The following is a 25,835-nucleotide window of genomic DNA, read 5'->3' on the forward strand; positions in this document are numbered from 1 at the left end:
TACCTACTAACACCTCAGAGAAATAACATTATGTGAAACCCATGCTGAAAAATGCTACTCCAGGTACCAGAATCTCAAAATAACATTTCATATCTAACTGTATCCTAAAGTAGAAAAGCAATATATGATTCTTGCCTTATTAAAATAACTAAATCATAGTATCATAATGTAGAAAGAAATTAAAGGTCATACATATACAAATTATAACAACCCAAACCCAAAGTACTAAATTCCAAGAAAACCTCCTTAAGCACACACCAACAGTTACTGTCGCCCATTTTAAAACCATATATATATCATACACCAGATATACTTACTGTGTAAGATTCAACCAATACTGTGGTTTCTAAGGCCAGTTTCTGCTCTTGCTCAATATTATATCCCACATAACACAATTTTTCTTTAATCATGCGAACCGTTTCAAAATCAGCAGAATGGTTGAAGGCATATCCCCGCAACAGAAGCAGCTGGTACAAAAAAACAGCAGTAAGTCCACAATTAATCTGAGTGAGTTCAACTCCACAAAAGAGATTAATGCTAAGTATGTCACATCAATACCAAATACAATGAACAGCAGAACCTTAGCTCTTACTATTTCAGAAAGGAGAATATTATTTACCATAAAAGAATTTACATTTCACTTTCACAGAAAAATTTCATAGGGAGTGACAGAATTAACAGTTCATGAATAATAAATGGACAAAATATCTATTAATAAATAATATTTTAGCACTGGATTCCTATAATCTGCAATTTAATTTACTCAGTCAATGCCATAATCATGAAATATGTCTGACACATATTAGAGGGGCAATAGTATTTGTTAAATAAACAAACAAACATAAACAAGAATTCAACCTGACAGGAAAAACAAAAACACACACAATATGCATCATAAACAAATTAGACTTTTCACATAAAAAACTAAAAATCCTCTGATCTTTGAGTTTACATTCAAAAGAAAACTCTTGGGCAATCCTTTGGTAGTCACCCTCAAATAGAATTCTGGCTTAGAATGATATTATAATTCTCATTACCAATCTTATTACTAACCCAATGTCAATATGAAGACTTAACGCAACCCACAACACTCTCCCCACAGTAGTACCAGTGACATATTGGACCTTATAATTCTTTGTTGTGGGGGATGCCCTGTTCATTGTAGGATGTTTAGCAGCCTTCCTGCAAAGATGTAACAACCAAAAAATGTCTCCAGACATTTCAAAGTGTTCCTGGAATAGTAGCATCATTCCTGATTGAGAACCACTGACCTGGAGAGAATGTACTAACTACAGAGTTCTGGTACAGACAATATTCTAAATCTTTTTTCCCCCTACATTACAAAAACCACACATGCTTCCAAAGAGTGGCCTTATATATTAAATATCGGCCAATATTTTAAAGAATATCATCACTAATTACACTGACAAATAAATTTTAACATACATCTTGTTCAAAGAGGGTTTTATGGCTGAAGGGCTGCCCAAGTTGTTCAAGGAAGCCTTAAGAGTCTTCTTCCATCTTTGACATACCTCTCTTCCCATTCCTCAGGAAAGGCATTATGTAATTATAATTATGTAATGATGAGCTCTCATTAGTACACAAGAGATTATGTGTGTGAATCTCATACAGATTTTTATATGAATAAAGTACTGGGCCACTTCTCTGGTGGTGCAGACTCATTAGAACCCTGAGGTGATACATCCAATTTTAAGTAGATATATACAAACTTACAAAATCTAATTCTATAATATTCTCTTTTGCTTACCTTGATAAGATATCTGGTAATATCCCTCCCAGCAATATCCAGTCTCCTGGTAAGGTGAGGGAGAGAAAAGCCTTCATACACCGGGCAAATGTGAGTCACACCATCTCCAGAGTCCACCACGACTCCAGTTAATAAACCTGTGGAAGAATCATGAAGTTGTAAACAAAAAGCCAAATCAGAAATCAAAGCCAGCAAATTTCAAGTATTTCAATATTCAAAAATGCTGGCTTCTTTACTAATTGATAAGAAACATAACCAACCAAAATGGTCTAAAAGCATTTCTTTATTATTTGCTTATTTTGCAGTTTATTTCTAACACACAGACACTGAAGTCGGTGTTCTCTCACATGCCTCCTGTGAGACCTTTAGTCTAATCATGTGCTCCTCCAGGGATGGAAGAAACAGACCCTCAGACTGAGGACTGAAAAATACAACATGGTCTTTAATCCCAACTTTAATCTCGATCCCTGAATTCCCCTGACGTCAAATTCTCTAAAGTATCATGGATAACTTTTATGAAAACCACTGTGAAGGGTAAATATTCCACAAGTTAACAGTGAATCTGCTGAAATAATCTAGTTCTTTATCATTATTTTTGTCATATAGTATATTCAAAACTCTGCTGTTGGGAAAATTTCTGTTGATACAAAATAGCCAGAAATCTGAGAATAATTCATCTTGACTAGCCAAAGAATCATTTCAATTATTAACCAGAAATCAAGAAGACAGTGTTAATTAAACTTTTTAATAAAAGAACAGCAAAGAAGCCATCTTCTTTCTTGTGAGTACATGCATTCTAAGTTGCTTCAGTCGTGTCCAACTCTGTGACCCTATGGACTGTAGCCCACCAGGTTCCTCTGTCCATGGGATTCTTCAGGCAAGAATACTGGAGTGGGTTGCCATGCCCTTCTCCAGGGGATCTTCCTGACTCAGGGATGGAACTCACGTCTGTTACATCTTCTGCACTGGCAGATGGGTTCTTTACCACTAGTGCCACCTGGAAAGTCTCTTTGTTCCTCATTATGTGCTACTTAACAGTATAAATGGGGACTTCCCTGATGGTGCAGTGGTTAAGACTGTATGCTTCCAAGGTAGGGGACACGTGGGTTTGATCCCTGGTCAGGGGGTTGTGGAATTAAGATCCCACATGTTGTGCAGTATGGCCAAAAACAAAAATAATGATAATAAAATGAGATTTAAAAAATATATATATAAAAGTACAAATGGCTGAAAGTTAGTATTACACCTTTTGTGCCAGAGTTAATTCAGGAAAAAAAAAAAACACTTTTTCTAAATCACATTTTCTAGCAGTTTTTAAGTCTAATGATACTTTTAATCAGAATATGCATTATCTACAGTTGCTTAAGCTTATTATTTTATCACTGTCCTATCCCTGAATAGACTCTCTCCCTCTTTCTTATTATGCACAAAACATCTAATTTATCTCTGATCACATTTATTCAAACCATCTCCTACTGAAGTTCATATAATTTTTCCTTGACTGATATTGCAAGTTTCATAAAAAAATCATACACTGCCTCTTAAGGCTGCTTTCTTTTAAACAAGAGACTTTCTATTGCAAAAAAAAAAAAAAAAAGGATCCACAGTATCATTAATTCAAAAATGCTCCCAGTAATACCAACTAAAGCACTAGATTACTCACTCTATTTCAATTCTGAAGGATTCTTTAAAGCTCAATGTAGTTCTTAACTTTTCATTCATACCCTCCCTGACCACTTTAACCTCTAGCTCAGACTCCATAATTTCAGTTATTCCCCTCAATCCTGTACACAAAATACAGTCAAACATACTTTATTGAATCATCATGTCACCTGTCTTATTCAAAAACCTTTCCTGGCTCCAAATGTAGCTTCTTACTTTTTTGATTTAACTGGTAGCTTTTAGCCACCTTGTTTTTATGCAGAATTTTTCCTCAGCTAAAGAGTTCTTTTGATTAGAATTACTGGATTATCATTTCTCAAAATTAAGAATTCAATGTTTAAACAAAAGCAGCTAAATAACAGGAGTTAAGAGAGGATATCTTCTTCTTGGAAGAAATAAATTTATGAATATTGCTAGAAATATCTGTTAAGGTCAACTTTATTCAAGTACAATTAAAGTTAAAATTCATTTTAGCAGAAGTGTTCCATCTCCACCCCCTAAATGGAATCACCAGTTTCAAAGTTTAGATTCAAAATTTTTAATATCTATTTTTCCAAAGTATTTTCTAAAATAAATTCTGAAATTTACTTTAAAAAAATGAAACACAATTTCCTAGATGCAGACAAGCATTAGTTCCTCAGAGCCTGCTGACTCACTGCCGTATCCTCTGTCCTAAACAGAACGCCAAGCTCATGCCACACTTGGTGAATGAATAAAGCCTCTTTAGAAATTTAATTCTCCCCAAGTATCTTCTTAGTATCTACATGAAGTAGTAAAGACAGTTTTAAAACCTAGTACGTACATTGACAAAGTGACTTTTACTCATCCATGTGTAGAATCAGATGGATCACCATAATATTAAAATTTGTTTCCTAACACAACTGACCTTTGAACAATGTGGGGGTTAACCTGCATATAACTCATAGCTGGCCCTTTGCATCCCTATTCAACCAACTATGGACCATGTAGTACTGTAGTATTTACTACTGAAAAATATCCACGTATAAATGGAGTCATACAGCTCAAATCAGCACTGTTCAAGGGTCGACTGTACTGTCATACACCGCTTAAGTACTAAGGCTTGACATTTAGTTGTCACCTCCTTCAGAAACCTTCTCTGACATGCTAAATCAATTTCTGTATCTTTTCCCCATGAAGAGTCTAACTTCTTGAGGGATCTTTACATTTTAAGTGCTCAACAGGCTCTGTGCATGTATCTGATGGCCTCTTAAGTTCTCCACAAGACCATCAGGAAACAGAGTTCTCCCTACATGGCTACTATTTTATTCCCAGTAGATACGGAGGCAGTTACTAATGGCAGTATCAAGAAAACAAAGTAAAAGTAGGTCCCCTCCATTAAATCAATTTCAAAAGTTGGGAAGGTACTCTCAAATGTCTGCCTTTTCCTTTATATTTAATCTACTATGTATTTGACAAACATAGTTTTATATGAACCTTTCTGGCTTTTTTAAACTCTTTTGACAAATTCTGAGGACAGATTCCATGTTCATTCTTCCCTTCAAAATTTTCTTACTTTAAATAACCTAAAAGAAGGAACTTCCTACTTATAAAAAAACTGAGGTTTCTTCTTAAGTCCTTCATTGTTTAGTAAAGAAAATAAAAATGTGTATATTTTATTTGACAAACTGTGGAATATTTTAATAAATATAAATATATAAAACTGCGCTTTCTGGGACTTAAAACTTCCTGAGAAATCAAATTCCTCCAACATAAAATACATGTAACAAATGGGGAGGTAGGCCTGGCGTGCTGCGGTTCATGGGGTCGCAGAGAGTCAAACACGACTAAGCAACTGAACTGAACTGAACTGGACAAATGTTTGCTGAATTAATGATACTGAAAGTTAAGCTTCACCCACCTTGAGCATACAAAGTCAGGACTGCCTGGATGGCTACATACACACCAGAAAACTGGTAAGTTTCAAACATTACCTGAAAGTGCAAAAGGAAAGGGAAAACATTAGTATTTAGAAATTACATTATGTATTATATATATTAATATACTCTATCTTGATTGCCAGAGTGGATTAGCTGATGAAAATAGAATCAAAAGACCCACAAGAATCTTCCATTCTCTTCAGCTGTTTCTTGCCTCTATTAAAAGTCCTGCTGTCAGAGAGCCCCAATTTTGAGGATGGATTTTTTTTTTTAATACACACTGAGTCCCCAAGCATTTCTTAAATGCTACAAAGCAAAGATTTCTGAGAGTTTTTAGCTAATGGCAGATTAGAGTGAAAGAAAGTGTTCTGTTTTTGAACAAGACTTTCTCAACTCATGTCCCTTACGGGAAATGTCTTTTAATTTAAAGACAAACTATACAAACTACTTAATTGCCAATGTTCCCATCCGTTTCCCTCAACCTGGGCCAAGCAAGACTGTGGCTCTACCTCCAGGTAATAAATGGTATGGCAGAGAAACAAAACTAAACAATTCTTGAAAGCTGGCAGATCCAGAAGCTGCTCAGCTGCTGTCTGCGCTCCCCATGGAGCAAGGCTGCGCTCCAGGCTGTGCGGAGGTCCACTGCAGGGAGGAGGAGCTCCTTCACCTCCTCTCTGCTCACAATGCTGCTCATCGTCTGTATCGCAGGTTGGCCGGGAATATTCCGTAGGATTCTCTGTCATCCACAGTTAGCATTCACTCACTGGCAGTGCAGACTACCGCTATGAATATCTGATATTTAGAAATTTTACAACTGACCACAATGAGAATTACATACAATTTAAATTTTTACAACTCTGGGGAATTCCACAGTGGTCCAATGGTTAAAACTCTGTGTTTCCACTGCTGGGGGCACAATCCCTGGTCAGGGAACCAAGATCCCACATGCCATAGCCAAAACAAAACAAAAAAACCTCTAAATCACTATGCTGTATGCCTGAAGCTTAACACAGCACTGTAGATCAATCATACTTCAATAAAACTAAATTAAAAAATTTTTAATCCTAATAAATAAATAAATTTTACAACTCTGAAACACAAACTCATCAATTAAGCAACTAAATTTTCTCACTAGTATTCTATTCCATCATCCTTTACCCCCTGCTACAGGGATGAAAATGGAAGAGTGATGCTCTACAGCTGACCCTTGAAAAACACAGGTCGTTCTGAATTGTGCAGGTTCATTTAATTGCAGATTTTTTTTCAATAAATAAATACTACAACATTACATGATCCGAGATCAGCTGAATCCAGGGATGCAGAACCTGGGATACAGAGAGCAAATTATAAAGTTTTACACAAATTTTGACTGAGGGGGACTGGCACCCTTAACCTTGTGTTGTTCAAAGGTCATTTGCATTTATCAACTTGACAGTCTGTCAAAATTTGTTTTTATTCACAAGATCATTAAGAAGTATTTGTAGTTCAGAAACAACTTCCTGAATGAGATTAAAATGGGGCATTATCAGTCATAGTCAAATTTGCATTTACAAGTAAAAAAGAGCATTAAACTAAGAGACCTAAGAGTGTATAGTGAGACTAATTCTTGCCATTTCTGCAGATTAAAAAAAAAAAAAAATCTGTCCTAGTCAAATAGTTAGTTAGTGGAGGACAGATATGATGTTATCCACTAAATAGTAAATGCCATCTCCCTGAATTTTCACTTGAAAGAAAACTTGGTTTCCATTCTGCTACTGTATTATTTTTTTGAAAGGGATTTCCTTGTCTGGTAACCTCTTGATATGATACAAAAATATCTCTGCACTCTATTTGCAATGCACTGCTAAAAATAAAGAGCAATTATAAATGACCACTTATCCATTACAAACTATTACTGACTATAAATCATTTAGAAAGTATAAAGCACAATTAAAATATAAATACAATAAAGCCCATTTTTCATAGTTTCAGGGGTAGCTAGGAGGAAAAAAAGTAAAAAAAAATATGAACCATAAGAAATGATATGATTCTGTAGCAAAACCATGATCTCAAAATTTGAAAATACAAAAATTTTAAATATCTTCTAAAATTTCCATCAACATCTCAACATAGTCAATGAGTAAAACAAAATATTTACTTACATCGAGCAGTATCTGGAAAGCTAATAAAATACAAAGTAATTAAAATTTTCTACCTCATATATAACTAATTAAAGGTAACTGTTGAAAAGTTACCTATCTAAAGTATTAAGAATGTAGACTTTTTGCTTTCTTTAACTGCCTACCTCTTTACTGTTTCCACCTCCTTCCCCGAGCCCTCCCATCTCCCTGGCCCTCAGCATTCTCCCCACTGTCTGCTATCACTTCTTTGGTTAACTATATATTATCTATATCCTTGTGACTCCCAAGTTTATACCTCCAGTCTCAGACTTTTCTCCTGAACTTGACCTTATATATGTAACCATTTTTGCTTGGATGTCTAAAGAAAACCTAACATGTCCAAAACTGAACTACTGATTCATTTCCCTCCCAAATCCTGTCCTACTCTCAGTCTTTGCTCCAGTGAAACTTTCAGGGTTACCTCTCTATCACATGTATTTAAGAAATCAGGATATATTTTTGGTCCTACCTTCAAAACAGAGCCACAATCTGGCCACTTCTCATTACCCTCTCTGCTATTACCCCTAATCCTAATCATCATTATCTGGTGTCTAGATAACTGAAAAAGTCTCCAAACTTGTCTTTCTTCTACCCTTGCCTCCTTATGTTCTACATTCAACACAGCGGCCATAGAAACCTCAATCTGTAATAGCTCTTCCTTGTAACAGCCCTACACTTCACTCGGAGTTTAAATCTAATTTCCTATAAGAGCCTACAGGGACCCAGATGATTTGGCCCCATTATTTCTCCCACCTCCTCTCCTGTTGCTCGCCCACACTGGCTTCCTTGCTGACTAATATGCCACGCTTGCTCCCATTTCAAGACCTTTACACTGGTTACTCCCTTTGCCTGGAATGCTTTTCCCCCAGTTAGTTACTAACTCCCTCTGTTTAAATATCACCTTACAGACACGTACTACCACAACCTATGAAACATGCAGCCTTCCTACATGCCCAATCTCCCTTACTCTTTCCCACCCCTCCTTTAGCATCTAGAATCTTCTAATAAACCATTCAATTAACTCACTTTTTTTGGTCTATTTTCCCCTGCTAGATGGTAAATTCCATAGCAGCAGAATTTTGACTTTGTTTACTGGTATATTCTACTTATAATGACTAACATACTTAGGTGCTCAATAAACAGGATCTGGGAGAAAGTAACAATTATTCTTATTTCCTTTATTCTCAACAACAGAGGTAAGATAAAACAAAAAAATTTTGCTTTAATATCACATCATGGAAACACATATATCCACAACCCATCTTACCTCTACAATCTTCTCTCTGTTTTTGGTTGGGTTCATAGGAGGTTCTGTGAGTAAAATTTTACAATTCCTGGTATCTATGTTAAGTTTTTCTGGTCCAAATGTGTAGTCCCATAGGTGTTTCATGTCATCCCAATTTCGTACTATGCCATTTTCCATAGGGTAATTAACTTCTAACATCGAGCGTAATTCACTTGCCTCATCACCAACCATAAGATCCTAGAAAATTATAATATCAAAGCTTTAGATGAAATTTTTGCATAAAATACCATCAGAAAATTATCCTCTCATATTTTGGAAAACTGGGGAATAATTAATTTTAATACTTCTGGCACTTTCAGATAAATTTCTTCATTCCACAAGTTCAAAAGATCTTTCCTTTCATGAACAATGTCTCGCAAATCTTAATCATGAATAGTAAGTTTTTATGTACAATGTGGTTTAAATCAATAAATTGACCTTACCTTTAATAAATATGTTTCCAAAAGAAGAGCATTAGCACAAATAAACCCCACATTTTCATATTTTGGAGGGGTTTGTATGAGGTTTCATCTCTTTCTTTTGCTCAAATGTTCAAAAAATAAGGCCTGTGATATGTGAGATAGCACATCAGGGGAAAAAAAAACTTGTAGAAAAATGCTCAATGCATGCAGCACATTTCTTTGTACTAAATATCAAAATGATAAGTGTAGTACTATACAGCATAATGAGAAGCAAAAAATAAAATGATTTTGATTATACTGTAATAATGGATATACACACCACAAACCTGTAAGTTTCACAAACGTCTACTTAGATATGCTTCAATTAAAACTGAAATTAAGCTTCAATATGTGCCTCACCAAGATGAAAGATAATTTGTAGAAACAAAAAATTAAGATACAGAGAAGAAATTCTTCTTTAAAACTATCTCATAAGCAACATTTCCAATCTTAAGTATAATACTGGAAAACTACGCTATCACCCAGGAAGCAGAATACTCACAAGTCTTGTCTCCAACGAGCGCATACTTAAGATGACCCACATTGCAAAAGTCAAATTTTATGTGTATAGGGCTAATGATGTCTCAGAATTAAAACTTACTTTAAAAATTGGCTAGTCAAAATACTAAATAATCCTGATTTAAACATATACTGATGAATTAAAAAAAAAAATCCTAGTATCAAAAATAGCTACTATTTGCTGTAAGATCTTACGACATTTTAAAACAGCAGTTTAAATAAATATATGATTTTAAAATTTTTTAAAATAATGATTTAAAAAAAAAGAGATAAGAAAGAAATCAGGGTAAGGACTCTATTTAAAGACATCAACAACCAAAAAAAAAAAAAAAAAACCCACTGGAAAATCCACTGAAAGCAACAAAAAGGAAAAACAAAGTTAAAGCAGATGCTAGAAATATTCACTAAAATGTTTCTGTTGCAACTAAATTTCATATAAAATTAATGTATCGTGCCTTAATACTCAAACTTCTTAAATATTAACTATTTAGAATTATCTGATACAAAAATGAAAAACTAAAAATCTTATATTAGAGAACTCTAGTAAATGACATGCATTTGTTGAATTACTTAGGGAGAAGAATACTGTTAATTTCAAATACATTGGAGGACAAGATACATTGATGAACTGACAGATGGATAAATGAATAGATATGTGATGTATCAGCATAGTAAACATTAATGTCAGAATCTAGGTGATGGATGTATGGGTTTCACGGTAAAATTCCTTTAACTTTGCTGTGTATTCCAAACACTTCATAATAAAATATCAGGGAGAGGAATCTATATCTCCAAATACCCATATGACTTCTGGTCATCAATATAATTTAATATATAATGTTAGTTACTTTTTTCTGGAATGTATCTTTCTTTGTGTTACACAAGGTAATAACAGTTTAGATAATTAAGATGGTTTATATCACTGATACATATTCACAACTGTATTTCAACAAATTCAGTATAAATCTGGTCTAATTACATCTGACTATTTAGTTCTTACTCCATGCAAGAATAGGGGCCTACATATGTCTGATCGAATACCAACTCAAAATAAAAGTGTTATGTGTCTACTTCTAGGGCACACATACTATGAAGAATTAACTGAAAGAAACATCGGCACTGAGTATCTTACCATCCCTCTGAACAAAGAGGACATTTAAAATGGAAGAAAACCAGTATTAACTTGTCAAATTAGTGCAAACATTCTTGAGTAACTCAAGCTACCTAATTCAATTATCTAAAATTTTATTTCAAAAAATCCTAAAACATAGTTTTCTCTAGAACATTTCAACTTTCAAAACTTCAAAATGCTAAGTTTTATGGAACTTGCCTTCATCCTTCCAAGATCAAAATTACAAGTGGTCAGATCAGGCCTCGGTTGTTTTTTTTTTTAACCACCCACCTCATCACTGGACCTCAAGCCTAAACCATCACCTATTATCTGAAAAAATGAAAAGTTAACAGTAGCTGGCTAAGATGCTGTTTTAAAGGCATTTATATTTTATGAAAAGCAAGCAGTGTAGATTAGATACACCAAGAATCATTCTGAACAATGTCACCTCAAATTGGAAATTAGAGCAAATATACTCTAAAACCACAACTAAATTCCTAGAAAGAAATTTCATAAAAAACATTGAAGAGTTCTCTGCAAGTACTCTCTTTTCTTAATCTCCTTAGGATTTTAAGACAAATGCATGATCTTTAATTTAGAATATAGTAATTTCCAGTTTTCCATGTTTTTGTTTATTCAAAAGAAAACTTGCCACTGATTTAACTAGTTACTGTTACTAGCTAAAATACTTATCACTAGAAAGGCATGATATTTATCTCTGTCAAAGTTACTTACAAATAATATTAAAAACAAACGAGAAGATCTACTATAGAAAAACTTAAGACTATCACAGAAAAATGAAAAAGGCACAATGGTATTTATTTAGAGGGAAAATCCACTGTCAATGGAAAAGTCTTACAAGACTTCTACCTTTTTTTAATTTATAATCAGATAATGTAAAATCTGCTCATAAATAAGGATAATACAGGAAACAAATCAATCTCTTTTCCTCTCCTTTACTATTTATAGTTCATTTGCACATTACAATCTTACCTAGTTTATTAAATACACATATGATACTGTACCAGATGCAAATAAATACATATACAGGCTATGACAGGCAATGTCCAATTTAACAGTGGTCAGTAAAGTGAATTGATCCAAATGCAACAACTTCACCCCACTTTTCTGGATCACACATATCCTAAAGAAAGCCACTTGGTTTCTAACATAATGCACACTACATTCCATTTTAATCGTAACATTCATCTACAAAAAACACAAGGAAAACAATTCAAAACTATGTTAGTAATTAGTTCTGGTTTGGTCCATTGTATGCAATCAGGAGAGTATAGGACTTAATTAGTTGCTACCAAATTGAAGCAATGGAAAAGGTTAAAAAGCAAAGTACTTCGAAATTAAAATATGGAATCACCCCCCTCCCCAATACTAAAGGGACACAAAACAACAACTACTGTCCCACCAAGCAAAAGTGGAAAACAAACAGAGAGCATGTGTGTAACCTCACTTACCATCTTTTTGTTATTCTACTTCAACAGGTCAAGAAAGGTGAAGAGAGAGAAGGTAGAAGTAAGAGTCAGAAAAGGCCTAAATAAAATCCTCACTGAAATTTTTAAACATACAAGCAATAGAGACAAATTAGGTTGAGGCAGATGCAGTACTACTACAGTTTACGGAGTTAATAATTAGGGCCAAATTAACACGGACAGTTATTACTCCTGAATGAAAGTTAACTCATTAAACAATTTAAATTTCCAATTTTCAGTCTACCACATTTTAGGTAACAAGACACAAAAAGTATAAATCAATCTACTAGGCATAGGTATTCCAAAAAAGTCAAATTTCTTTCATTTGTTACTGAATTTAAGAACCTTAATTAAGGAAAATAAACAGCAGAAAAGGTCTAGCTGAGTAGGTAAAGGGTGTTTAGAGTGATTTTCCAAGCTCTAGTAGTCAAGTTAAATTTGACACAGTTCTCTTTTCTTTCACTGTTTTCTACTGGAAGAACAAATTAAAGACTTAAAAAGATTAAGCAGATTGAATAGCAGTAAACCAACTGACAAACCATACAAGCAAATGCTACTGGGGAATTCCTTAGCAAAAATGTCTTATTTGAGTATCATCTAGTCTCATTTCTATCACTTGCCCTTAAAAAGCAAGAAAAGTGGGAGTAAAAATATAGGTAATTATATGTGACTATGCTGGACAAGAAAAACAGCTATATGTGATGTAGTTTAATACCTCAAAAATGTTATCCATAAAGTATATTAAAAAGCCATTCTTCTTTAAAAGGCTGATACTGAATAAAAGTGACTTTCAACATTATTGAAAAAAAACCTTTATCCTTATCATTATTACTAGCTAAATTTTACGCTGAAGTTCATTTAAGATGGAATTCAATCAGAACGAAAGGAGTTAACAAAGAGAATATGGGATTCTATAAACTTTCCAAAAGATCCTAAAAAAAAAAAACCCAAACCAAAAAACTCTCATATTGAGTATCCCTTCTGATTGTAATAAAACAGAGGCCAGAATCATTCACTCTTTTAAGTCTAAAAAAATGATCACAGAACCTAAGTTTCAGTTTGTACTTTTATTCATCGTGTAACTCAATCCTCCAGTTCCAACAGCAGAGAGCTCTTAAGCAGCAAATGTCTACCATCTATTACCAGCTTTCTAGACACCTCAGACAAACATCCCAAAGATGGGTACCTAAACTTACAACCTAACAAACTCTCTGAAGTCTTGTCAAGGAATGTCCAGACAGGACCAACGACGCCAGTCTGTTCACAAATGATTCCTCAAACGGCTTCAAAATTCTACTACATTTCGTATAAACTAACCTGATCCCTATGCTATCTGAAGATTTTAAGTCAAGTGGTAACCACTGACTTTTGATCTTTTTTTTTTTCCTTCTAAAATATTGTAACCCCCTTTTGATTTCCACTTCCTTTAATAGAAGACAAAAATCTATTAAGGTCCAATCTCATGTTAAGGACGGTACGTAGGCAATGACAACATTCCCTCCCTTCTCCTTGTCCTAAGATAAATGATGCAAGATCAAATCGACCTGCACAGCTTCCTCCTGAACACTGTGGAAATCAGCTATTATTTTGGTGAAAAAAGGAACCAATAAGATGCACACTCTATTTTTCCTGACTAGCTATATAAAAATGTAGGGGTATCAGGCCATGAGAACATGGAAGGAGGAGTTGCAGCTCCCAAAGAGACACTAACACTGAATGACAAATATATGGAATTGAAAGACATAAAAATACCAGGCTGATTTCTTTTAAAATTATATTATAGGACTTTAAGTCACTAATACAGCATTCACATCAACATAAAAATCTTATTTTTATTGTATTCAGAGAGTAATGGCATCAAGCTATACTTAAAAATCAGACGAAATTACTTTCAGTTTCTCTGCCTTTCTTCACGTGTTGATAAAAATTTTAAATATAAGAAATTCGGCCCTCCTCCTTTGCTTTTCAAGGCATCACATTTTAAAACTACTTAATTCAAAGAACACTTCAGTAGGTTTTGTTCCTCATTTATCAATAAATAAAATATTACCTTGATTTCAATATTTCCCACTTTGGTGGTCGATCTGATAATAGGTCTTCCAACCAAAGCTGGGAAGATATGTTCTGGAAAATTAGAGCCTGCATATCCACACTTCACAAACTGAAAAAGAACAGTAAAAGTGGGTTAGTGTCAAAGTATTTACACTATTATCCATTTAAAAACTGTATCTGAAAAGTACTGCTTTGCATTTATATAATATTCTAAACTTTCGGTGCTTTGAAGTTACCCAAAGTAATCACCCCGTCTACCATATCCTCCATTTGTTTCCCTCATGGCACGACTACTGGAGTTCCCATTTCTTGACTGGTTAACTCTTACTGAGGGAAAGCCTCAAGGAGCTAAGCTGAGCAGCGCACGCTGGAACCTGCTGCCTTGACGCACAGCAAGGAAGGGACAAATTCATTCAATGAATGCTAAGGATTTTTAAAAGAAATGTCAGAAAATGAACAGAAGGAAAGCAGGCTTTCATTCATGTCTGGCAATTCACTTAAGTAACACCATTTTCCAAAATGGGAAAATCAAATGGCATCTGGACTAGCATCAAGTTAAAATAAACATTTATTAGGCATTTTTGGCTATTTACATTTTTTATTTACATTTTTATATTTAGAGAAACACTTAGTAATACCAGGTGACATAAGTTCATATTCAGATAGTGTACTTCGCCAATGAGGATGTAGCATTGATTCTAATAATACTTCCACTTTATGAATAAGAAACAGATACACTAGGAGATTTAACAACTACAGTAAAACTGAAAATAGAACCAAGGGTTTTTAATGCTTACATCAATAATACAGTCTGTTTAGCCTTATTTTTAAGAGCAGCCATTACAAGGAAAAGGCAGTTAAAAAGTTCAGGGTGGGAGGAAGAAGCTATATAAGAGAGGAGCTGTTATCAACCTCTACCATTCCCTTAACAAGATTTTGTGCAATGTACAGTACACTGTACAAACACTTTTGTGTCTACTGATGAATCCCAAGCACCCAGAACAGTGTCTGACACATAGTAGGTACATATTATTTAACTGATCAATAAAAATGAAAAGTTTTGCTGCTGACTCAAGAGTACAATACTGTGATTATTTTAATAGAATATGTTCAATATTGAGACAATCTATTGTTTCATGGATTTGGCATCACATTCTCTTAGAAGAATTAAGGAGAAAAACAATACCTGCATGTGACATATGACAGAAATAACACAAAAGTGGACAGAAAGCTGTTACATACAAGGAACTGTTTTGTTTGATGGTGGTAAAAGCTAGCAACAACCTGAAACTCATTGACTTCTAACTCTAAAATACAAAATTTTTCTATTTCAAAGACAACCTTGTTGGAAATGATGTTGATGAACCACATTTAATTATAAATAGCCTAGAACATTCTGCCATGCATAACTGCAAGTCTTTTAAAAATAGTGCTTTAAAAAAATATGTTAAAATCATGTCTTCAGCAGACTGAAGCTACTAGTCTGAAAAAAATCTGTCTAAAATTTAAAAATTGCACATTTCCAATACCACCTGAATTCATATCCCCTCATTCAAGTTCACATTTTAGAATTTACATAAAATACACCATTCAAATAGGTTTTCTTCCAAACCCACAAAACCTAGTCCTGCTCAGATTGCCACCGAACCTAGGTTTTCTAAAACCTAAAACTATGATACAATTCTTTCTGGATTACCCTCCAAGGCTGAAAAGTTAGTGTGATATATGATGGCATATGCAATATATATTCTGCTTGCTCATACCTACCTCTACTTGAATAGTGGTTGATAGTAAAGAACAATATACTTCCCACCCTAAAAAAAAGTGTTTAACAGAATTCAGAAGTGTTAGGTCATTTTTCCACAATATCTTCCCAAGTAATTGATCAATGTGACCCAGAAAGAGTTGGAGTGACAACTGCCGCAGAGGAAAAGAATACTACTTAGTATTTTCTAGTCTATTCAAATTAAAAGAAAAAAACCTCTCACACTCATCTCTTCTAAATCAAACTCTCTAGTCCTTAAGCCAAAAGCCAGCTCACTTGATGGGAATTGAAATCAGATGTAAGACCAGAGAATCTCTTCTCATTATGCCACTATATTTAAATTTCTACATAAATAAAACCTGTCATGACCACCAGACAAGTATCAGCTTTAGTCATAATTTATACATATATTCCAAATATAGGCAGCAAATACAATGTACACATTAAATTTTTATGTAGTGACAGATGAACAGATAAACACACTAGGTGGGTCAAAAGTGTCCATGGGTATAAACATTCTTAAAGAAAATTATAAAACGAATAAAAAAAGAATCTACACATTTGTAAAGGCAATCTTCAGCATATTAAATGTAAACCAATGATTTAACTGAGAAATCTCAACACTAGGTGAAGATAGGAGGAGGAGCCTGGGATGGAGCCTAAGTCAAGTCGTGTCCGTCCCGTCCCCACCCCCCCACCCACAGGCAGTCAGGAGGCTGGGGAGGTAAAATTCTTGTTCTAGCATATTTCACAGGACACATATTTACCAAGTGCCTAAGGTAAGAAGACAAAAATTAAGAATTCCTAAAACTATAAAAATAACTCTGAACTACTATTCCTGTGCTTTATTAAAAGATGAAGGAACGTCTCTGGAGGCCCAGTGGCTAAGACTCCGCATTCCCAATGCAGGGAGACCAGGGATCAGGGAACTAGATCCCACATGCCACAACTAAAGATCCCATGTGCCATAACTAACCTGGTGCCACCAAATAAATACATTAATTAAAGTAAATATTTTTAAAAATTACTTAAAAAATGGAAAGTTGGCTTTTAGTTCAAATTAAAGATAGCAATCACTAATTAGTGAAATTATTTACTCTGATTAAGCAGTAGCTTATTGCAAGTAGATGCTGCCACAGTAATCCAATGCTAGCATTCCTACAGGGAACTAGTGTTTGGTCAAAATGGCAATAGCTGCACTACATCACATTAGTTCAAATGTCAACGCATTAGCAGTTAAAATAACAAGAATATAATTACAATGATCTACTTCTCAGTAATATATAACCAACAGACAACCTGGCATTTCCTTTCTTGCAAAAAAGCCAGAATTTTTTTTTTTAAAGATCTAAACCATAATGTAATAAAATACAAAGAAAATATTCTTTTCTAAACTACTTGTTTGGCATAACTTTAATTCTTGAAATACCTTCCCCCACTTCAATCATTTTAAGACTTGGTGACTTAGTTCTCTCACTGTGTGCAATAAGGCTGTGTTTAAGAAATAGACTTTACCATATATAGTTTCCTCTTCATAGCACTGTGGTTTAAACAGGCTCCCTTACTTCCCACTGAGTCATCAAATGGTAAGAACATGAACAATATAATTTTCTTTCAAGAAAAAAAAAAAAAAAGCCCACATACATTTGCTCTAAAGGTATCTTTCTCCCCTCAAAAAACAAACTGGGATTTATAAAGCTTCATTTGGGCTTATTTAATTTGTATTTTTCTTTTATTATTTTAAACAAATGGCACTGATATAATGATTTAATTGCATAGTAATTACTCTGATCTTAGACCACCAAAATACTTATTGTTTATTCCAAAGCATTTTCTAGGGTTAAACCAAATCTACTTTTGATTTGGTTCTACTTCAAACACTCCTAAATCCAACATACAAATTTGTTTAAGCCTGATAAAGCAAGCTGTAATCAACTACAAATGTAAATTGTAAATGTACAATTAAAAAAAAAAAGTGTAACTATCTTAACACTACAAGCTACTCTGTATCACTGGACCCTAAAAATTATACCAGTCACACAGTAGGCACTCCTGCTGTGAGAAGGAGTGAAGTCTTCACTGTTGGTAAACTAACTCAATGTTGATGAAATCACCCAAGTTTGGCAAAAGAATACACAGTATCAGGGGCCTGGGCCCAACCCTTGAAAGGCACCTAAACCCAAGCATGATCTCCACATCTTCACCTATCTGGCCACTTTTCGCAGCTTTATTTTAGGTGGCGGTTTACACAGGCTCCATTTTAGGTTTGGGTGGTGATGAGGATGAAGTGCATAAGGTATTGGAATCGGATGAGCTTTCCTCCTCTAGGAGGCCCTGCAGAGGCACTGGTCAGCTTGGGAGCTGGAGAGGTCAAGGAGCGGGGCCACAACCTGGCATGAGATCATAAGAACTCATCTACCCTTAGGGCTTTCAATTTAGGGCCTGCCAGAGAGGCTTAAAAAAAAAAAAATCAACTTCTCAAATGGCCTATAATTTTAAAACCTAAAATGTGTTAAGAGGCAAGTTGCTTTAGAGTAACAACTACTCTCATAAATTTTTAGAAACTAAATTTTAGTATCTCCTTAGTCATAGAGGAATCATTAGACCTTTAGGAACCTAAATAAAATCAAGAGGACCATGAAGTATAAGAAATACAGACTCTAAGTGGCTCCTAATTCTCTAAATTTTCAGAAATATCATAGCATTCTTGACTACATACTACATCAGAGCTTTCTTCATGACGTTTCTTCATGAAGTCAATCATGTCCTACAGAAAATCTGGATCTTTAAAGTAATTAGAAATACAATGCCAAATATTACACAAGGTTTTGTTTGAATTAACTACACTTTTCTACTTTGGTCATAGTAACTGATCTTTTGTCTTAAATAACAAGGTTCTTAAATTATAGATTAGACATAAGGCTAATCAAATATACAATGAGTTTTCTAACAAGCTAATGAAACAGTAACATAAAACTAATTATGGGACTTCCCTGCCAGTCCAGTACTTCCACTATACGGGGCGTGGGTTCCATCCCTGGCCAGGGAACTAAGATCCCCACATGCCACACAGCCAAAAAAAAAAAAAAAAAGTTTAAGAAAGAGAAAAAAAAATTTTTAATTAAATATTATGAAAAAACATACGCTACAAAAACTGGTTTCACTGTCCTTCAAAGAGGAGGAATCCATTAAAATATAACTGACTTCAATTTCTTAAAAAAAAAAACAAAAACTGGCATAGTCACAAAAAACACTATCAATTTTTTAAAGATTTACATTTATTTAGATGTCAATTTGAGACTACAGGGGGAAAATAGTTCAATTTTTTTTAAAAAAAGCACCTTTAAACTGAGTTTTAACTGTAAAAGGAACACATCTATAATTTCATTTAAAGACAGTTTAACATTACATGGTTAAAAAACAAAGAACATTTTCTCAATAATTGAGTCATGAAGTCCTTCCCACCTGACCTCACTCTTATCCCTAGTCTCACAGATAACCACTATGAACTTAAATTTCTCAGAAATCCCTTCAAAACTTTCACATAAAAAAAAAAAAACAAAAAAAAAACAAAAAAAAACTTTCACATACACATACACATTTGTGGACACATAAATAACTTTAATAAAGAACACGCACATAAATGGAAATAAAATTTTTAAATGTTTCCGTAGTGATGAACCTGCCTCTTTTTAAGTACTATGCTGTTTTGTATGAACGTCGCATTAAATGATAACACTCTTCTTACTCTCATCCATTTTCAACTTAGTTCAGATAAAGCTAGTATAATCATTGCTTGTAAAAATTCAATCAAGGGCAGTATTATGGCGGTGAATATCAGCTCTTTTTTCCCCTCAACGATCCAGTTTCCAAAGTGACTTGAAGTTCATACAAAATCTATTTTAATTCATATATTACATTTATGGAAGGAAGGGGATAAAGTGACAAAATACTGCAGCTTCAAAATGGTTAGAAATTGCTGTAACGCAGGGGGAAGTGATCACTACAGAACTCACCCAAAATAAGTAACAGTTCTGTATTCTAACTTGATGACTTCGCTGCCTAAAATACATTTTTTTTTTTAATTGGGGGGAGGGGCGACTAAACAACTTTCAAATAATGTCTAAATCAGTGTTTTACTCTGATTTTTACTATTATTTGCATTCTTAGGATCTTAAATACTAGCATTAACTGTCTGCCAATAAGGAAAAAAATGAGGAGGAGTACCCAAACTGATTAACTTCCCTAAGGTTAATGGAATTAACATTTGGGCCTTAAAGGATCAAGATCAACCACGGAAACATACTGGTCTCGGCGGGGCTGCACCTGGGCCAAATTTCCAGCACGGAGAGCAAAAAGTAAATGATGCACAGCCGATCTGGCCTTCCCTCCTCTCAAAAAACAAGAAACAAAACAACAAAAGCTTCAAACACTGCGAAAGGACTGAGGTTCATTGCATGACAGCACTTCCCTTTTTTCTTTAAACCCGTTTCCTGCCCTCCTGTTCCGTATCTTCAACTCTACAGGAAGAGTGAGGCCTCTAGATCTTTTTGCTTTTTACACACTGGCGACCCTGGAGAGTGAAGCCCTTTCGCAACGTACAAGCCCAGTCTTTTACCCCTCCAGCCCTCTAGCCAAATTCCTGCGGCTAGAGCGCTGGGCCGGCCCCGGCCCGGTAGCAGGTGGGAACCCCATCCATCGCCGGCCTCGCCCGCCGTCCTGACCCGGAGTTGCGGAAGTGCCCGGCTCGGGGCTACTTAAAGGGGTCCAGCCCGCTCGAGCCCCACACCCACGCGGGCGGAAAGCGCGGGCCAGCGCCCCTTGGCCCGGGCGGCAGAGGGCCCGGGGTGCAGCCCCGGGCGCTTTAGGCCCGAGCGCCCCCCGCACATCCGCGCCCCGGCCCGGGGCCGCTGCAGCCTCCCCGCCGAGCGCTTACCCCGGTGCCGTTGTCGCACACTACCACCTTCCTGCCCTGGCTGTCCATCGTCCTCCCGGAAGAGAGCCGGAGCCGGAGCCGCTGCCGAACAACCTAGAGCACCCACCGTCCGTCTCGTTCCTCTTCCTCCTCCTCCCTCTTCCCGGCCCCGCCTTCGGTCTAACTTTTCTCCCCCAACCGGAAGTGACCGCCGGGTCCCACCCGCCACCTAACGTACTGCATGCACGGAAGAGGCGGGGATGGGAGGAAGGAGGCCGAGACTGGCAGTGGTGAACTCCAATAAGAAAAAAAAGGAGCCCAAGACCCCGCCTACGGCGCCAGTCCGGCTCCCGCGCCTGCTCCGCCTTTAGGGTCGCCGCCCTTCCGGGTTCTTTCCGTAGGCGTCTTGTTCCCGACTCTTTGGTGGGCTATAATGGTAGCCGAGCTTCCAGGCGGTTTGCCCTGCTTTCTAAGGCTTCGCAGGAGTTGGGGGTTTCCCGGCTGCAGGCAGATGAAGGACAGTGGGTCTGTGGCGAGAGGGCATTGAAATGTGACAGAAGCCTGCCGGCAGGGCCGAAACAGGAGACACCCTTGCTAACCCCACCATTGAATGAGACTTGGTGTGTCATTCCTTCCAGGCCTTTTCAGCGGGCGGAGCTGGGATCGGTATAGACACATGAAATCGTGTATTTATGCCGATCCCTCCGTTTCCAGTCCAACCCATCTCGTACGGGTTTGCCGTTAGTTAGGTGAGCCTCACTGCTCATCACTTCCCTTCCAGCAGCACCATATCGCTTCACACCTCTATTGTACCTGTTTGAACCCAGGCTCTCAACTTTGAAATCGGGCAACCCTACTTTCAAATATGGCCCTGCCAACGAAGACTTATGTGATCTGGGCCTACCCCCGTCTATTTACGGGGATAGCAGTCTCTCTTCCATGGGCTGTATGCTTAAAGGAAATGGCAACCCGCTCCAGTATTCTTGCCTGGAAAATCCCATGGACAGAGGAGCCTGGCAGGGGGTCCTTGGGGTCGCAGAGAGTGGGACAGGACTTAGTGACTACACAGCAAAGTGAGCAATCCATTCAGTGGACACTATTTACTGTTAACTCCATATTCTTAAGCTCGAGTATGCGTGCTCAGTCGTGTCCGACAGTTTGTGATCTCACGGACTGTAGCGGGCCAGGCCGCTCTGTTGGCTTTTAAAGGCAAGAACACTGAAGTGGGGATCTTCCGAACCTAGGGGTGGAATCCCACTCACATTCATTAGCAGGTGGATTCTCTACCACTGAGCCTCTTGGGAAGCCCTCTTAAACTTGTAGATCTCTCTATAGTGCTCCTGCCTTTTTTCTTTTTAATCAATCAGGAGACTTAAGCTCTCAGAGCCGGTTGTCACATCTTTGAAGACTTTGCTGATAATCTCCAAGATGCTCTTTATTCTCGTTCCTTGCTATTATTTTACCATGGGTGTTTGAATATTGTGCTTGTTACACTCAACAAGTATTTATTGTATGAATGACATTAATCTATTAAAAATGCCATCATATTTGAGAGGTGAGAACTAGGACTGTGCCTTTCACTTGCTGTACATGTGTATTGACAAGAATAAAACTTGGATGGTGAACCCCCAGTTCGGTATTATAATACTAGACTGCTTCTCAGTTTCACTCTGTTCTTTTATCAGTAGTTTTCGAACTTTATAAAGATGAAGAATGCTTTATTTAAATTTAATCTTAAATGGAAACCCAGTATATTAAAATAGATCAAACTATGGGAGTTCCGTGGTAGTCTAGTGGCTAGGATTCTGTGCTTTGACTGTGGTGGCCTGGGGTTCAGTCCCTGGTCGGGGAACTGAGATCCCACAAGCCGAACAGCCAAAATTTGAGGGGGGAAGAAAATCAAAATAAAACTGCCATAGTTGTTGGAAATTTGAAAATTTAGGATGGGTTAAGGCCACAGGGAAATCTGTCTTCCCTGCATCTGCTTCTGTAGTCACTGAGGTACCTCAGCCTGCTGAACTTTGCAGTAGTTCATAAATTACACATCTTACTTTTGTGGTCAGGTGTGCTGCAGTCCATGGGGTCCCAAAGAGTCAGATATGACTGAGCAACAGAAAACCAACAATTTTTGTGGCCTGAGTGCTAGTACTGTGCATTTTTTTCTAAAAGTGTATTTAATTGGTCTCAGCAAATTGAATTCAAGCATTTCTGTGTCCTCTTACTTTTCCTCTTTATGAAATTTAATGGATTACTAATTTTTACTCTTTAAGAAGTAGCATTTGTTGTTCTGATTACAAAATCAGTACATGCAGATGTTAAAAAATATCAACAAACATCTATTTGCTACACTAATGAAAATGCAGTAAAACCCCTTGATTATGCAAATTCAGATATAATGCTCTTGGTGACTGGCTCCTGTCTTCTGTACCAGCCTCATCCTGATCATTTCACTTTCCTCAAAATAATGTGACCTCACATTTTAGGTGATTGAATAGTGTGTGTGTGTGTGTGTGTGTGTGTGCATGTGTGTGTGGAAGAGAGTTTCATTTCTAGCTTTCTGCTGAAATTTTATGTATATTATTCTGCACAAAATCTTGCTAGGCAGGTATTTCCTTTTTACATATGACAAAATGGGAGCGTTAAAAAAAATTAAGTCTACCAAGATCTACATACAGAAATAAATATATTTAGATATGCCATCAGCAAACAATCTGAAAATTAAAGAGAACAATTTTATTTATAAGAGCATAAGAAAAATCCAAATAAATATAATGAAAGTAATTCAAGACCTATACACTGAAAACTACACAACATTGTTGAGAGAAATGAAAGATCCAGGTAAATAAATATACCATTGTCATAAGCTGAACACTTGTTAAGATGACAGTTCTCTTCAAATTGATCTACAGATTCAATATAATCTCTATCAAAACCCCAACAGTCCTTTCTCTTTTTAGAATTGACAAGTTTGATTCTAAAGTTTATGTGGAAATGCAAAGGAACCAGAATATGCAAAGCAGTTTTGAAAAAGAAAAGTGAAAGAGGCAGACTTCCACTGCTGCTGCTGCTGCTGCTAAGTTGCTTCAGTCGTGTCTGACTCTGGGCAACCCCATAGATGGCAGCCCACCAGGCTCCTCTGTCCCTGGGATTCTCCAAGCAAGAATACTGGAATGCCATTTCCTTCTCTGAGACTTCCACTATCTGATTTCAAAACTTACTGTGAAGCTACAGTAATGAATACAGTGTGGTATTGGCACAAGGATAAATGTATAGATCAATGGAACAGAAGAGACAGCCCAGAAATAAACTCTAACATTTATGGTCATTTGGTTTTCAACAAATGTGCTAAGACAATTCAATGGGGAAACAGTAATTTTTTTTTTACACAAGCAGTGCTGAGATAATGGAATATACACGTATGCTGCTGCTACTCAGTCACTCAATTGTGTCCAACTCTTTGCGACCCCACGGACTGTAACCCACCAGGCTCCCCTGTCCATGGGATTTTCCAGGCAAGAATACCAGAGTGGGTTGCATGTCTGACTCCGGGGGATCCTCCAGACCCAGGGCTCAAACCGACATTTCTTGCGTCTCCTGCATTGGCAGGTGGATTCTTTACACCTGGAAGCCCCAAATTTCCATGTGTAGTGGGAAAAGAACTTTGATCCTTACCTCACACAATACATAAAAATTAATTCAAATGAATCATAGGCCAAAATGTAAAAGAGCTAAAACTACGTAATTTCTTAAAGAAAACAGGAGAAAAATCTTTTAAAAAAAAATTCTTTATTTTGGCTGTGCTGGGTCTTAGTTGTGGCTCTTGGGATCTTTGTTACAACATGCATGCACTATCTAGTTCCCTAAACAGGGATCAAACCCAGGCCCCTTACATTGGGAGGACTTCCCCAGGGAAGTCCAAGGGGAAAAATCTTTTGATGTTGAGTTAAAAATGACCTAGATATGACACCAAAATCATGATCCATAAAAGAAAAAGCTGATATACTTAATAGAAATGTAACACTTTTAAGTCATGTATTAAGAAAAGAAAAAGACTAGCCACAGACTAGAAGAAAATATCTGTAAATCACATAGCCAACAAAGTACTTGTATCCAGAATAAATTAAGAACACTTAGGGACTTCCCTAGTGGCTCAATAATAAGAATCTGCCTGCCAATGCAGCAGACATGGGATTGATCCCCGATCAGAAATGATCCCACAAGCTGAGGACCAACTAAACCCATGTGCCACAACCACTGGGCCTGTGCTCTAGAGCCCAGGAGCTGCAACTGCTAAGCCCACATGCTGCAACTATGGAAGCCTGAGTGCCTAGAGCCTGTGCTCCTCAACAAGAGAAGCCACCTCAATGAGAAGCCCATGCACCGCAACCCAACTAGAGAGTAGCCCCCACTCTCCAGAAAAACCCATGCAGAGAAAAGAGAAAAACCCATGCAGCAATGAAGATTCAGCACAGCCAAAAATAAATTTTTTAAAAAAAATTTAAAAATAGTTATAACAATGAGAAGATACATTATCTAATCAAAAAGTGGACAAAAGATTTGAGTAAACATTTCACTGATGGAGATATGCATGTGAAAAGATGCTCAATGTCATTAGTCATTAGGGAAATGATTATAAGATACCACTTTATACTCACTAGAATGTCTATAATCAAAAGGAGAAAAGAACACCTATTGGCAAAGATGTGGAGAAACTGGAACCCTCAAACATCACTGGTAGGAATGTACAATGGTG

General features: G+C 36.5%; 1 protein-coding gene across 1 annotated transcript in view; it reads right to left on the reverse strand.

Moving 5' to 3' along the window:
* Positions 1–21,261, reverse strand: part of ACTR2 (actin related protein 2) — a 36,744-nt gene extending 15,483 nt beyond the window's left edge. The window contains exons 1-6 of the mRNA XM_043917648.1: positions 21,104–21,261; positions 14,401–14,511; positions 8,755–8,970; positions 5,310–5,382; positions 1,769–1,905; positions 318–467 (exon numbers count right to left, since the gene is read on the reverse strand). Of these exons, the coding sequence (XP_043773583.1) occupies positions 318–467; positions 1,769–1,905; positions 5,310–5,382; positions 8,755–8,970; positions 14,401–14,511; positions 21,104–21,151 (735 nt within the window). The 5' untranslated portion in view covers positions 21,152–21,261. The remainder of the gene's footprint in view (positions 1–317; positions 468–1,768; positions 1,906–5,309; positions 5,383–8,754; positions 8,971–14,400; positions 14,512–21,103) is intronic.
* Between the last annotated feature and the right edge of the window lie 4,574 nt (positions 21,262–25,835).

The sequence above is a fragment of the Cervus elaphus genome, chromosome 11 (assembly GCF_910594005.1).
Source record: "Cervus elaphus chromosome 11, mCerEla1.1, whole genome shotgun sequence".
NCBI classification, from domain to species: Eukaryota; Metazoa; Chordata; class Mammalia; order Artiodactyla; family Cervidae; genus Cervus; species Cervus elaphus.